The sequence below is a fragment of the Mustela nigripes genome, chromosome 7, assembly GCF_022355385.1.
Source record: "Mustela nigripes isolate SB6536 chromosome 7, MUSNIG.SB6536, whole genome shotgun sequence".
Taxonomy (NCBI): domain Eukaryota; kingdom Metazoa; phylum Chordata; class Mammalia; order Carnivora; family Mustelidae; genus Mustela; species Mustela nigripes.
Window position 1 is genome coordinate 26871190 of NC_081563.1, and position 15863 is coordinate 26887052.

General features: G+C 47.8%; 1 protein-coding gene across 4 annotated transcripts in view; it reads right to left on the reverse strand.

Moving 5' to 3' along the window:
- Positions 1–15863, reverse strand: part of CRIM1 (cysteine rich transmembrane BMP regulator 1) — a 189751-nt gene that overhangs the window by 2618 nt on the left and 171270 nt on the right. For 3 of the 4 annotated variants that reach the window (XM_059405431.1, XM_059405432.1, XM_059405433.1), the window contains 3 exons: positions 10426–10620; positions 3838–3960; positions 1147–1337 (listed from right to left, as the gene is read on the reverse strand). In XM_059405431.1, coding sequence (XP_059261414.1) covers positions 1147–1337; positions 3838–3960; positions 10426–10620 — 509 coding nt within the window. The remainder of the gene's footprint in view (positions 1–1146; positions 1338–3837; positions 3961–10425; positions 10621–15863) is intronic. The other variant, XM_059405430.1, reaches the window with a different exon arrangement.

Below are 15863 nucleotides of genomic sequence, written 5' to 3' on the forward strand. Positions count from 1 at the left end.
TCTGTTCTGGCGCAAGCGGTCGTTTTGTAAGGGGTCCTGCCTCACAAACTGTGTCTGCAAGTGAACTGTCAATAAATTAGGTCAAAGGGAGTGGATGAAGGAACTGAGAAAAGAGACTGGGGAAGTCACGGACTATTTTCAAATCCTTAATGTGGGGTAAGGGCCGAAGGAGGAGTGGGAGTCACCAGAGAGCCCGGCCCAGGTCAGTAGCCAGCCAGGCCGTGCATGTGACGAGCTGGTCTCTTTTCCCAGCTTTGTGTCCTGGGGACTGGGTCTTGCCCAGCCCCCACGTCCTAACCCGCAGGTGCCCAGTAAAGGTGGTGCCCAAAGTGTATTTCTTGAAAGAAAATCAGAGGCCAGATAAGCATCTGACGGGAGTTTTATATGGAAGAATTATCTAGATGGTAAACTGGATTAAAATACTTATTCAAGCTGTTTTCAATTCTTAAGGGTATAGGATTTATTTTTAAAGAAAAAAACCTAAATGTGAAACGTAGACTTATGGTTGGGAGTCATGACTTCCTCCCTTTAATGAACATAAACTTCCTTGGCTTTTAAAATAGGCTTATTTGACAACAAATACATGTTCTTTCTTTCTCAATGTGAAATAGAAATATTTTCTCTCTCTGCCTTTTCGAGTGTTATCTTAGCCTTTCCAGAGTCTTCTGCCACCTCTCCCCCGGGGGGTTACCCTGGGTACGTCTCCTTTCCCTTTGGAGTTCTGGACATGCTCAGGACACTGGGTCTTGTGGCTCTTGCCCGAGTGCTGGCACCCTCTCTCTAGGATTTCTTTCCCGATTCTAAGCTGACAGAGCACTGAGAAATTCAAGTTTTAATTTATAATATAAATAATGACTTAGGGATCAATGCAGAAGTATGTTTTTTTGAAATTGTAAATCCAGGACCGGGACGTGTGGGAGGTCAGGATTCATTAACCAGTGGAGGACGGGGAACCACCCAGTGCGGGCTGCAGCCCCCGGCAAGGACTCTGTAATGGATGGCTCCAGCGTGCCATGCATTTGAGGCCATGAAGACCACAAAATTTTCACGGGCTAACACAAAAGACATCGAGCAATTTAAGTAAATGTAAGCATGTAAGCCTTCCCAGTTTGGTCACTCAGGAGACAGACTTTTTCGGGACGGTACCTTAGTTGGTGTTCGATACCAGCAAAGCAGTGGCATCCACTGTTTCTTCTGATTGATGTACAGGAGGACAATGATAACAGAGAGGATGATTACTATGGGAACCACAACCAAGGCAATGGAGTCCAGTGAAGAATCTCTGCTTGGATGCAGCCTGTTGTTATCTCTGTAATCGGCCTGCAGGTGACCCATGTCTAGAAGAAAAACAAGTATTTATTACTTAAGCAAGATTTTTCAAGGATTACTTTAGTTACACTGCAAGTGGAGATCGAGGACTTGGTTTCATTTCTTCCCAGTGCTTTCAGGCTACACGATTCAAATGTAATGACCCAAGGAGCTCTCAGGAGAGGGCAGAGCTCTCAGGGATGGATGGGAGACGGGAAATACCAGGGCGAGAAGGTTAATAACTGGGCAGGATAAAGCTGGTTCTTGCTAGCCAAGAAAATAAAATTGCTATGTAGACCGTATAAATGGACTAAAACTAGATTACTGAAAAGTGTCTGATTAACATTAACCTATTTGGTCTTCTGTAAGATTTGGGAGCAGAAATATTAGCTTATTAGCTCCCTGCTTACCAGCAAATAGGAGACTAGGACAAAGTACCTTCTTAGATTCACCTGAGTAACAGTCAAGACTAACTACTAATGAAATAGTAAAAACTAAGCCAGAATCATAGTCCTTTTGGTTGATATTCCAGTTTACTGAGCTTTAAGCAAAAATGCCTCCCTTTTCATAAACCTACTGAAAACTCACTAGGCCTATTAGATTATTTTCCTGCCTTAGTTAATATACTGCACAGGGGACAACATTTAATTTTATTTTTATGAATGCACATGTTTATGTTCCTTTAAATCATCGTTCTTGCCATAAATAGTGCAGAGATCACAAGGTTAACTATACCAGTCAGGAGAATGCCCGGAAGTTTCCTTCCTTTTATTTTCTTTCAAATAAACTACTGTGGTCAGGTTGTCTAAATGCATCAAAGACCAGGTTAGTGAAAGATGCAGGAATTACACCATCAAAAATAATTGCTTTTAAAATGTTCTGGAAACTCAGCTCATCGTAGCACAGCTCTGTGATATTAAGACTGTGGTTTAAAAATCAGAGTTAATATGCTTATTAATCTGTTAATATGCTTCTTCCTATGTGTATGGGGGGTGGTTTGGGGTTAATAACTGGGGATGGAAAGAAGAGGACCTTCCTGGTCATTCTATCTAGTGCAGATGGTAGTAAACCCTCATATTTATCAGCATCAAGACAAATGCCAAAGGTTAAAAATAACATCTTATTGATGAATTCAGGTTTTAAATACACAATGAATAAAGGAATGAATTTTTGCCTTACTGCATTCCAAATGATAACAGCAAATGGTTTTGGGAATATATGTTATACAAGAAAATTGAAAAGTAAATTAGGGAAAACTTAGTGAAAGGGAAAGGAAGCTTCAGTTCAAGTCTATTTACAAAATTCAGTCCAGTGCGTAAGTTCTGTTTTGTTGCAAAAAGCAGGCCATAACATTGAGCTTTGGGCTTACTGCAGCCAAAGCAAAAGTGGAAACAAGTATCATGAACAAGATTATAGTGTCTTCAACATTAAAAAAAAAATCTTGCCCAGGACAAGTATAAATTTGCCTGCTACTGACACATGAGGAAATGATCTCCTCAGGGACTCTGTAGCGGAGATGCTCCGTAAGCATAAGCTGAGTGAGCGCAGGTCCTCAATACATCGCAGTAAATAAGGCTGTTCTTATGACGAAAGCCCAGCATCTACAATTGTGTGTGGCACAGAGCAGGCACTAATATCGATCGACTGAATGAATGTAAATGTAATGATAAAGCACAATTCAGTCCCAGCCATTATGCAAGTAGCTAAAACACTGAGTCCAGGAGTTGGGCTCTCTGGTTACCTGGCTTGAGCTAAAGAAGCACAGCCTGCAGAATATCTAGAGTAACAACAGACCACTAATCTCTCAAGCAATGGACACCGCTTCTCCTAAAAGATAGGATATAGAAATGGACTAGCAATGATTTTGAGAATGTCCTTGGAATAGACAGGAGGCTGTGCTGAGTCATGGCTAAGAGCAGGTTTATACTCTTGATCAAGAGGTCTACTTTTAACGAGAGGGCAATATTGACAGGAACCCTGCCTTGCCTTATCACGTAACTACTGAGAGACAGAATAACGTGCTTGTTATACACAACTAAAAGGGCAGAGCTTGGGGGGAAAAAAAAGCATGAAATAAAGCTGATGAGTAGAAAAATCAGCACATGTAATAAACAACTCTGATGGAATAAGAACAATCTAGAAGCAGAGGGTAACCTAATGCACAAATGCTTACTCCAGAGTCCACAGGGACTGAATAATTTACTATTCCTCTGCTTACATATGTACAAATATGAGAGCTGTCTTAGAAATTCCAGATACCAGGCTCTTAGGACAAGGAACATCTTTCTTTCCATCATCACCAAGTCTCTTGAGCATGTGAAGCCAGAAGGAGGCATTATACCCAGTTACCTGCAGACTTACTGTACTATTTTGGGTTAAATATGTTATAGCCAAGCAGGTCTTCCCTGGAGTCATTTTTTGTATTTACTTTGGCTTGCCATTTAACAAGATACCCAAAGGAAGTTAAAGAAAAAAAAAAAGTAGACCATATGTAAGATTACAGAGATCTCAGTTGACTTGGGCACTCACCTCTGGGGAGATGGATGATGTCATTTTCACTGGGTGTAGGCCACAATGGGACCTCCAGGTCAATCTCTCCACGGTGATTGGTTTTCTCAATGGGTATATTGGTTGGTTCTGGGACATACATCTCTAAAAGAAAGGGACATTTTTCATAAGAGATGATGGAGGAGCTACTTACTGTTGACTTCCGTTTCCTCACTCCAAATGGATGGTACAGTCAACTCAGTACACTATGCCCTGGGAAATGAAAGACCCGCTTTCTGCATTTATATCTTTACTTCTAGAGAGTAAACATAAAGACAAACAGTTTCCCTTTGCAAGCATGGGAAACAGGTCTTTTAACCATGTAAAAATGGAAAAGAAAGTTTTCTTCCCCACCAGGGTCAGAACTCTGCTTTGTCATGTTAAATGGTGTTGGCCCTAGAGTTTTGTGCAAGCTGACAGGGACTGGCTGAAATGGAAGGTATAATACTATACCTTAATAACAGTTTCTCTCTCATCCATGAATGTCGAATCATTTATGTAAAATATGTCATAATTATGAGTGAAAAAGTAAAAGCATCTTTCACTCTTTGTGTATTTCTTGGCCAGTTCCCCGCCAGTCACTTCCCCTCGATGGGAACAGACTGTAGGCAGACCTGACCAGGTGTGGCCCGGCTTGAGGATGAAACTTCTGCTTTGTCACTACTGGAACCATGTGGACTAGAAGATGATCTCTAACAAATATAGTTCTATTATCTAACCCGATCATGTGGGCACTTTGATCTATAAGATGTGAACATGAAACAAGACCATCTAAGAAGAACAATATTCTTAATCCCAAATATCAGGGTTTTTTTCTTTTTAAAGCTAAGTTTAAAAAGGGACCAGGTGAAAAAGTTCAGAGCTTTCTTTGGCTCCTAACAAATATATTTATATATCCCTTATCCATCTGATTAACAACATTTTAAAGAAAATTCTTGAGAACCCCTATTCTCAAAAGGTGACACAAAAGTCTGCATCAGTCATATGCTCCTTTTAGCCAGATCCTGCCATATTATTAAACTCACTTTCATAAGGTTACTCAACATTGGTAATGCTAAATATTCACTAGTAGCCCAACTGAGACAAAAATAAAATACATACAGTACAAGTTAGAGAAGTTTTAGAGAAATAGAACCAACAATCCTCTGCTTCCAGTTACTTCTCTCTATCCCATAGTTCCCTGCCCTTCAAGAATAAACCGTAAGATGAGGTACCGAGAAGGGGAAATGACAGGGAAGAGAGGATTTGCTCTGCATCCGCTGTGTGTTAACAGAGTGTCTGCCCAGGAAGAAAGGGTAAATGAACTGCCCAAGATGACGCATCCAGGAACCAGCAGACCTGGGATTCAAATCCAGTTCTGTGACGCCACTGCTCGGGTCTTCTGCTGCCCCAAGAATAAAGTTATTTTGGCCTTTGTCCCCGAGTCTTCTGCTTTCTTACTTGAATATGGCTGACCTTGAACAAACGGGTCTCAACTGTGTGGGTCTAGTTATAAGTGCACTTTATCAGTACAGTACTGTAATTTTTTCTTTCCTTACGATTTTTTTTTGCTATTCTCTTTTCTCAAAGCTTACTCTGTTGTAAGAATAGAGTATATAACACATAGAACTACAAAGTATGTGTTAATCGACTCTTCATGATACTGGTAAGGCTCCTGGTTAACAGGAGGCTATTAGCAGTTAAGTTTTTGGGAAGCCAGAGGCTATGCAGAGATTTTCAAGTGCTCGGGGTTTGGCATCTCAGACACGGCAAGGCCTAGTTACTTAAGAGTTTCAGAGGGATACCTGAAAACTCTAGTTAAATTAAAGAGAATTTACTGACAGTGCAGTATTATTTACAGAAGCAGGGGCTGGAGTGCCACCAGTGAGTCTCAGACTTCTCTGTCCTCTCTGAATCACCCGAAGAGCTTATAAAATGTGCTGATTCTCACGGGTCATGACTCCGTAGACCCGCGGTGGGTGATTCTGGGGTGGGTGGGTAAGCATGGCATTTAGTTTCCCCACTGACAAACCCTCATTCTGTGACAGGAATTTCCCGAAGAGTCTGGAAAGAAAAGTGACCTTGACATTTAGGTGACATCTTTCCATGCCATAGCACCTCTGAGCACCTCCCCTGTGGGTCCACGCAGCCCTGACCTTTCCCGTCACAACAGCCACTCCCCCCACCCCCAAACTGGTGTCAGGGAGCTCAGCAGAAAGGCCAAAGTGAGATCTACTCCAGCCACAACCTGGCAGTGTCGATGGCTAAGCAGCCAAACCCCCACGGAGGGCGGGGATCGGTTCCGCTTCACCTCAGGGTTTTCCGGGATGAGAGCAGCAGAGAAGCAGCTTGAAATCTTCCTACCGCCTCTCCGCACACGTGCAGACCGCAAGGGAAACCCCACAAACAGCAGAATGCACAGGTGAGTCCTCCTCCCACAGGTGCTGAGGAAGGTTCAGCTTGGCAGCAGTGGGAAAGGTAGAAGGGTGTGCCCTGGATCAGGGAGGAGGTCCCCTAGGGGGGTTAATTATATCGGCCCTGTCCACAAATACTTCCTGTGTGCTCCGCTGGTCCACATTTTGGGGAGGCAGCCCGGAGTAAGACCAGTCTTGCCCTCGGCCTCTCACCGCTGGGCGGCTCACAGCCTGCCCTTGGTGCTGGTCGGCTCCCCTCACCTCTGTACGGCTTGGATTAAAGTCGCCCCATGCCGCCTTCTTCATCACAAAACACTCAGAGCTTTAGCGTGGAGCCCTCACGCCCAAGGGGAGAGGGTCATTTCCCTTCAATGTGAACTTACAAGGGATGCTGTCTTTTTTTGACCAAAAAACAACTTGGACAAACAAAAAAGCTACTCTACTTCCCTGCCTAGACAGGGCTTCGACGGCCAAGGCCTGGGTCTGACCCGTACTCTCACGTACAGCTCTTCTGGCCCTTACTGTCAGAGCCCTGACCGCTGCTGGCACTGCACACACAGCTGGCCAGGCCATGTGGATCACGGGCACGTGGTTACAGTGAAGACCCACAGCTGCGGTCAAATATGTTCTCAACTTCAGAGGAACCCAAGGCCACTTACTGGGGATATACTTCACTTTCAGAGATACCTGGCCAGTTTTAAGAGCCACCTTCCTGAAGATGTCGTTTCCTGGAATAAGGGGCAGGATGCTCGGGGCTCATAAGCCGAGGCATCATTTCTTGGGAGATGGAACCTGCAGTCAACTGAGGACCAGAAAGGACTCCTAGGTCTGCCAACTGCTGGCATGACTTCTGATAATTCACTTAACTTCCCTGAGCCTCGGTTTCTTCTGTAGGACGGCGCAAGCACTGACCGGCTCACGGGTTTTGTCCTCATATCCTAAGACAGCAGAGGGGGGAAGTGCTTTGTAAAGGGTGAGGCTACCCAGATCGCTAGTGGATAAGTGCAGAGGGCAACGCGAGGTAGCAGGAGCTACCTATATGAGGAATGGAAGCCGGGCACGTCGGTGAAGGTCCCGGACTAAGACGACACAGTGAGCCAGGGAGAGAGCAGGGTGGGAACCCAACTTCCGGACGGACGCACTTCATCCCATGCCAGGGCGCCAAGCTAGACTGACTGCAAAGTTTGCTTCGAGAGAAGACGGAGAAGGGATTCATCAATAGTACATCAGGTGTAGAAAAGGGAGTTACAGAAATTAAATTTCAATCCAACAGTAAACGCGAGAAGTCACTGGAGCAATCTCTCCTAATGAACAAGTATGTTACACATGCACTCTCTCCTTTCTTAGTCTCAAACCAAGGAGAGTGCCTCTCACAGCAACGTCGCCTGGATGTGGGGCCTTGTTGTCACACACCTGCGATGTCTGAGATGTGAGTTATGGCTGTCTTGGCCTCTCGTCTCCCCCTGCTTTAGTCCCTCCTACACATCAACTATTGATTCTCCCAAAGCACCTTTCTGACCACATCATTCACCTCAAAAATGAGCCTCCCCACTCCACACAAAGGACGGCGTCTACACTCTTCATTTCACTCCAATAAAGGGGACCCACCTGTCCTGCAAGGTCCACCTCGAGTCCTGGCGAAGCCTGCGAGGCCACTCCCCTGACAGCAGTGTCACTTATGAGCCGTGTAACAGGGCTGATGACCCGTGTCTCCAATCCACCCTCCTCTCCTCTTTTGAAACCACTTTCATTCAACTTAGCCTCCACCACTGCGCCGAAACGGCTCCGGTCAGGGCGATTAGGACAATGCTAGATGACAGCGGTCAGTCTCCGCGGCTCCTGTGAGGCCCTAACCGCGCCCCTGCCCCAGGTGCCCCCGGCTTCCAGGTCCCAGCGCCCGGGCTCCGGCTGCGTCTCCTCTTCCCCCTGCCTGGTCCTTCTCCCCGGCCCGGTCTCCCAAAGCTGGCGGGTCTCTGGGCGCAGTCCTGGCGGCCTCCTCCACCACACTCACTCCCTGGGGGATCTTGCCATCCAGTCCCAAAGCGTACGAAGCACTTGAGGCCGGCCCCTGTCTAATGGACAGATGCACTCCCTGTCACCCCTGCACCCCGGACTGCACACGGACCGTCGCTCGCGCTCCGACCTGGACGGACAGCGGAGGCCTCTCAGTCACACCGGCCGAACCGGCCGCCGCACCGCCGCCAGTCCGCACCGCGGCCCACGCCCATTCCAGCCACCTGCGGCTTCTCTCTCCTCTCGCCTCACTTCTCAAATCTGACGGAGTCTCCCCTCACAACAGAATCCCAGCCCGACCACTTCTCCCACCTCCAGAGCCACGACCGGCTCTCGCCCGCGTTACTGGGGAGCCTCCGGTTGCTCTTGGCTTCCACTCTGGCCGTCCACGACCCCAGCCCCGACCCCAGCCCCGCGGTCCGCGCTCCACCCGCGCTCCACCCAGCACGGGAGGCAGCCCCTGAAGGGGAAGCCACACAGCTTCCCTCCTTTGCTTAAGACCCACCCCTCCCCCTCCCCCTCTGTAAAATCCTGTCACCACAGAGAGACCGCACACGGCAGCTCCCGGCGGCCTCTGCTCGCCTGACCCTCCTGTCCGGGCCCAACCACACAGGGCTCCCGGCTGTCCTTCAACACGCACAGTGCGGTCCCAGCCCAGGGCTCTGCCCCATCTCCACCCAGAGGGGTCTGCCTCTGCCCTGGGAGTCTTCCCTTCTTCTGGGTCTCCTAAATGTCTCCTGTTCAGACAAAACCACCCGTCCCTTCCCCTTTGCCCCCTGACTGGCTGCGCTCTGCTTGTTTTCTGCCTGTCCCTCCCCAGGAAAGTGTGAGCTCCGTGTGGACGGAGCTTTGCTGAATTCTCTGCAGCCCCTTGGACAGGCAGGAGCCCAGTGGGCATGAAGGGAATCGATGCTGAACATACAAGACCAAGTCTCGGCATTTGTACCTCAGAAGCATCTTCGTGGGAAGACGGGGATGGAGCCTGTGAGACACAGGTGGTGTGGAGCAGACAAACCAGTTCCCGGGAGACAAACATTCGTCCTCGCTCTGCTTTGCGTGACCCTCAAGGATTTTCTTTCTGCCAGGTACAGAGTGAAGAGCCAGCAGAACAAACCTGCCTCTCCATCTACACCATCTACACATACACGAGGCCCACAAGACAAGCAGGAACAGAACCCAAGGGAAGGCTCTGGAACGGGCTTAGCCTCCTGAGCGGGCAGAATCTCCCAGCCTTCAGTTGGGGCTAGTCTGCACGACTCCTGAACAAAAGGTGAATGAGTGCAGACAGTGCAACTCTCGGAGCTTAACTGTCCCGTTTACTAGCAGACTCCTAGCTCCCTGCACCGCATGGAACTGGATTCTCTAAGATGATGCAGCAAGGAAACACAAAAACCAAGGTGAAGATGGAAAGGAACCCCAACCCCCTCTTAGAGTGCAGGCGCCCTGCGGTCTGGATGGCAGGTGGAGTCTGTGTGTGTAGGGCCGGGGTTCTGGAATGCCGCCAGCAGCCTGTGCTGCCGAGGGCTAGGACTAGGGCATGAGACCTAGACGTGGAAGGAAAAAGGCCTGGGGGGATCTGGGCAGCTGTGGGGGCTGAGGTTTAAGACCTGGAGGTGGGCTGCTAGTGGATATGAAGGGTGGATGTGGGGGGCAGCACAGGTATGGGGTTCCTTGGCTGCCGGGTGGAGTCTCTGTGGGCAGAGACGGGTGCTGGGCAGAGGGCTTGGAGCAGGCGGCCCAGGACAGGCTGGCTACTGCCGGGATTGAAGAACCGAGCAGAGTGATCAGGGCTGATCCTTGACACGCAGCTCTTTTGCTCTGCTTCTGATGTATTTCACCCTGCACTGGCTGTGAAGCGATTCCCTACTGCGTCTGACCTCGGGCCGTTTTAACCAGGCTGGTCCAGCACACAGGAACACATGCCACCCAGACAGGATGTGTGTCCTGAAGAGTCTGTTATGGCCCTGAAGCTGTGCTGCCACTAATGTTTAGAGACTGCTCATGGGAAGAACCAGAGCAGTTCTAGCAGGGAACCTCGACCAGGCACTCACCCTGATGTCACTCTCGAGCTACCCCCACCCCTGCCCCCTGTCTCCACTCGGGGATGCCTCAGCCGGGCACTTGCGAGGTCAGCGCCACGGCCTGGGAACGCCGGCTGAGATACCTGGGCACATCGGGCAGCAGCTTCCTTCCACGTTGATGGGCTCGACGCAGGGCAGAGGGGGGCAGCTGACGGTGGAGCAGAGGGTCTGGCCCTGCAGGCAGTAGCAGTGCGTGCAGCTGTCAATGTCCCAGCGCTCCTCGTCCGCGTAGGCCTTCCCACTGAAGTGGCACACCGCCTTCTTTGGAATCGTGTCTTCTAGGGGAAAGAACAGCACAGGATGGAGTCGCGTGATGGGACCGAGCGCAGTGTCTCGGGACTCTCGAGACAGAAAGGGGAGCAGCTCTGTACAGACACGACGCGCTGCAGGACTTTGGGATCTGGTGAGATGTCTGCGTCCTGAGGTCCCCATGGCCATTTTCCCCAGCTTGGGACAAGCTTGGGCGCTCACCCTATGGCCACTGGAGACCAACGCAGGGCAGTGACGGCTACGGCTGGGTGGGAATGGGACCCACTGGGCAAGGGTCCCTGTATCGTCACTGCAGAAAATCAAATTCAGTCACACTGGTGGCTGGTGGACACACTACATGAAACAACCCCAAATACAGAGACACGTTCAGAGGTTTTATGTGGAAGGACATAAAGAAGTCCTGCTGAGTCTATTTATGGAGACGTTTCCTGAAATTCCTACTTTCAGTTAATGTTTTTGTAAACGATTCAGCGGAGTGCTAAGGAATGACCGTGGTGCGTCACCAGGAACGAGGGGGTGTCAGTGGGGGGCACCAGGGCCGCACAACCACTTCTTTCTTCAGGGATGCTGGATGCATTTCCCTTTTGTCAACAAAGGCATTTCTGCTGTAGAAACAACCTCATTTCAGTTTGGTCCATTTTTCCAGCAGACCATGGTTTTTGATAACTATATATATATATATATATATATATATATATATATATATATAAAATTTCTATTTTTTAAGATTTTATTTTAGAGAGAGACCGAGAGAGTGAGTGGGGGAGGGAGAGAGAGAGAAACTCTGAAGCAGATTTTGTCCTGAGAGCGGAGCCTGACATTAAGTGGGGTTCGAGCTCAGACAGCAAGATCATGACCTGGGCTGAAACCAAGAGTTGGCCTTTTAATCGACTGAGCCACCCAGGTGCCCTGACGATGTATTTTTAGGAGCTATTTCTGTGTGTGATAATTTACAGCTTAAAACCCTCTGCTCTTTATTCTCTAGTCTCTCTTATCATCATTTCCTCCCTCCCGCAATTTTTCTCTAGAAAGTTCCTTTCTTTTGGACTCAATGCCACCTCCTAGTTTACCTGACAGGTGAACTATGTGACAGGTCACATTTCTTTTGGACTCAATGCCACCTCCTAGTTTACCTGACAGGTGAACTATGTGACAGGTCACATTTTATAGCCAGTCCTTCTCCTCAGAGCTCAAGAATGGTGGCTCAGAGTGAGGCCTCAGTGCCCAGCAGAGATGGGGCAGACCAACGGGGAAATGGCGGCGAGCACTTCCTCATCACTGGACAGGCCAGTAACTGGATGACCCCTGCTAGCCTGGGGAAATTTTATGTTCAGATTCTAAAGGCACCTCTGCTGACCACTGGTCACTAACAATTAAAAAACTACAAAGGAATCTGGAAGGAATGTTCCTTGGGAAAGGAGTGATATTAGTGGTTCAGGGTTCTTTCCGTCTGGAAGGCTCCTGGGAGGCTCTAACGGACGCAGTGTTTATTGCCCACAATGGATGGAGCCCAGGATGCCCGTGGGAGCAAGGAGAAACGTGTGGGCATCACGTGCCATGTTCTCCAAGCAACCCCCACTCGGAGCCACATGCTTCAAGGTGGCTAGAAGCTGCTGTCTGCAGAGACCCCGCTCAAAGCTTCCTACTGAGCTTTTCCAGAGGAGGCCTGCAGACAGAAATGTTCTCATCTGTTTTTGGTGTCCCCGTTCTCTCCTGACCAATTATTCAAGCACATGCCCCTTACTGAATGGTGCCGATAATGTCCCATTACTCCAGTATGTTGTATTTCCAACAGCTGTGTCTCAGTCCACTGCAGAATTCTGTAAGCAGGTGTGGGAAGGAATCTATGTCAAGTGTTAGAATGCACAATCTCTCTGTTTCTCAACATTTCTTCACAGTTTCTCTCAGTACTGCTGCCTGAGTTCAACAGGGGATACTGAGTAACCACAGGAAGTTCTAGTTGTAAACAGAAATGCTTTCTCCTTATCTATGACAAAACACACTTTGCTGTCTTTCTCAATGTTCCACAGAAAGTTTTCTGGTGCACTGACAGTTAAGCTTAAAAACTTAACTGGAGGCTTCTGAACCAAACCCACGATAGAAGTTTCTGCTAGCCTAGAATCCTCAGGGGAGGCCACTTCATTAAGATCTCTCAAATGCACATGTCAAACGGCTCAGTAGAATCATTTAATGAACCCAATTCAAGTAATACTCTGACCTCCAGCCAACTTTACATTGAGGACATTAGATGGGCCATCAAATCCAGAGTCTGTTATGCAGAGACTTCTTTATGAAAGGAAGCATCTCTTCATAAAGCAGTATCACTGATGATATTTTACATAAACCTTGTAATAGCCCCTATAATGGACCAATATCATGGCATAAAACTTGACAAATGGACAACTGTGCAAGGACCTTAGAAAAAAGGTTAAACTCCTTTCCTATCTTGTCCAGCACTTTCTGCCATGCTTTTCCTCCCAAATATGTCTTGGCCAGTCCTCTCAGAGAAAAGGATCAAGGGAATGAACTCCAGGCATGAACTTAGGAAGGATGGGGACTTCATAAAAAGGGGGTCGAGTCAAGCCCAAGCACTGGTGTGTACTTTTTTAGGATCTAGGCAAAGACACATCTTAAGATATTTAATTGATTAATGCTACTCATATTTACGAAGCTAAAATCATCTGTGAAAAATTACATTGATATTAAGAATAATCACAATATGTTAAACATTATAAAGATGTTCGTTCACTGATTCTACAAACTCTTCTCATCAGTGGGAAGGAAGGCAGGACTATGACCCTGACCCAGAGGACTGCAGAGTCGTGGTGGAACAGGCTTGGGGACCGGACACCTCTCCACAGAACAAAGCAACTGACTGCCAGGGAACGGGGGAAGGCACGACTCCAGACTCAATGTTCTCCCTTCACTTGGAGGGATGAGCAGAAGACAAAGCAGCCGGAGGGAGGGCATTCCCAGTGGAAGACGGGGTGTCCAACAGCTTGCCACGCTGGAAGGGCAGTGAGGGTGTCAGGCTGTGTAATTGTGTGTGTGTGTGTGTGTGTGTTTGCGCACGTGTACATGCACACACACACATGCACCATGGCCTGAGGTGAAGCTGGGGTCGGATGGTAAGGGGCCTTGAGTAACAACAGACATCTTGAGATTCCTTCCTGTAGAGGAGAGGAGGGGCCTCAGCAGCTTTAATGGTAAAAAGAGAGTTCTGGAAAAGGGCAACAAAGAGGACCAGATGGGGAAAGGACGTTGAGGATCCTGTTCATGGGAATGTGACGTGGGTCAGGTTAGGGCAGCATGCATGCAGCCAGACGGGCAAGGAGAGATCTGAGAAATCGGAGAAGCAGCTGCGAGGATATGGATACTGAGGAAGAGGACACCTGAAGGACAGCCCTTCCTACACGGGAGACCGGGCAGAGGCCATTCCAACAGGTGAGTCATTTCACTGCTTCGCAATGCATGGGGAGTTTGTAAGGGACCCGGTCAGGCCTTATCGAACTTCTCAATATTCCAGTGATTAGTGATTGATTTTTTAGTGCAGCAATCGAGCCTCCCACTCTGAGGCCTCTCTGTGTGACCCAACCAGGAAGCTGCCGCTAGGACAGAGCCGATGTGGGGAACAAGGTCAAAGAGGACAAACTTCAGTCACTGGGAGCTTCGGGCAGGAAAGCGGTGGATTGTGTGGGGTCAGCGGCCTGACTGGCGGAACCCTTCCTGTGACTCGACGGACTTCATGCCCCACTGAGCCAATACTTCTTCTAGGACTCTATTCCAAAGAAATAATCAGAAAAGACCTAAAGTAAGCATTTTCTGGTGGAGGTTCATCACAGTGTTCTTTACAACAGCAAGAAGTTCGGGGAAATCTGTATCTAACAATAAGAGAATGTTTAAATGACTGAATGGGATGACAGGAGAGAATACTGGGCAGTTATTAAAATGTACAAGCTCCATAGTACATAGTACAAGCTCCAACACGTCAAGAGGAAAATTAAGAACTGTCTAGAAAGAAAATGTTGATAGTAACTGTTAGAACTGGTGAGCTTTTCTCTTCACTTTTTTTCCCGTAATGAATGTCAGTTACTTTTGATAAGGAGGCAGCAATAAAATGGAAATCTCTCTCTCTCTCTCTCTCTCTCTCACACACACACACACACACACACACACACACACACACACACACATGAGGAGCACCTGGCCATGTGCTGTGGTGCTTTCTGAATGCTAGCGGCTCAGCTCTGGAGAATGAGCGGACTGTAAGAAGACTAAACCAGGAAAGAAACACCAAAGATTAAACTCTGAGCTACAGCATAAAATTGTGTTCATGTAATTGCTGACTCAGCAACTGCAGGAGATCATTTCTAAAATATTTATAAAAGGACATAAGAGAGTAATGACTCTGAATGACTTGGAGGTGAACCAAGAACTCGGACTATATATTGGGGGGAACTGAAGTCCCTTATTTGATTTTGTTACAAAAATACATCTTTTTCTAAATTCAATGAAGAATTCAAAGTAAATTCAAATTCAAGTAAGAATTCAAAGTACTTAGGCATTCAAAGTAGCCATGTGACAGCAAGGAAGACTGAGCTGCATTCTCTGGGGAGCTCCCCACGGGAGACACTGCGCCATGCCCCACACGGTCGCTTGGAGGGTGAGCCAGATGGGTCCCACGTCCGGGGGCTTCCATGGTCCCAATAAGGCCATTGAGTAGGCTGAAGACATGGATGGAATTTCCAGGTACTGTGACAGGTTTATGTCTATTCCACTTAAACTCTGCTCATCACAGATTATCTCAGAAGCATCTTGCCTTCAAGGTCATTTTCAACTAAGTTCATTTCAACTTGAGATCAGGGAGGTTTAAAAAACCAGGGGAGGGGTGGGGTAGTGCACGTTCACGGCAGCATTATTTACAACAGCCCAGACATGGAAACAACCTAAGTATCCGCTGATGGACGGATGGACAAAGCAGCCATGTTTTATACATAGGGCTGGAATATCATTCAGCCATAAAAATGAAAAAAAAAAAATCCTCACCATTTGTGACAACATGGACAGACCTTGAAGGTATTAGGCTAAGTGAAAAAGAAAAAGACAAACACTACACTAAAATGTGGCATCTCAACAAGCACACACCAAACTCATAGAAAAAGAGATGAAAATTGTGGTTGCCTGAGGTGGGGGGGAACTGGAGGAAGGTGGTCGAAAGATACAAACGTCTAGTTACGAGATGAGTAAGTCG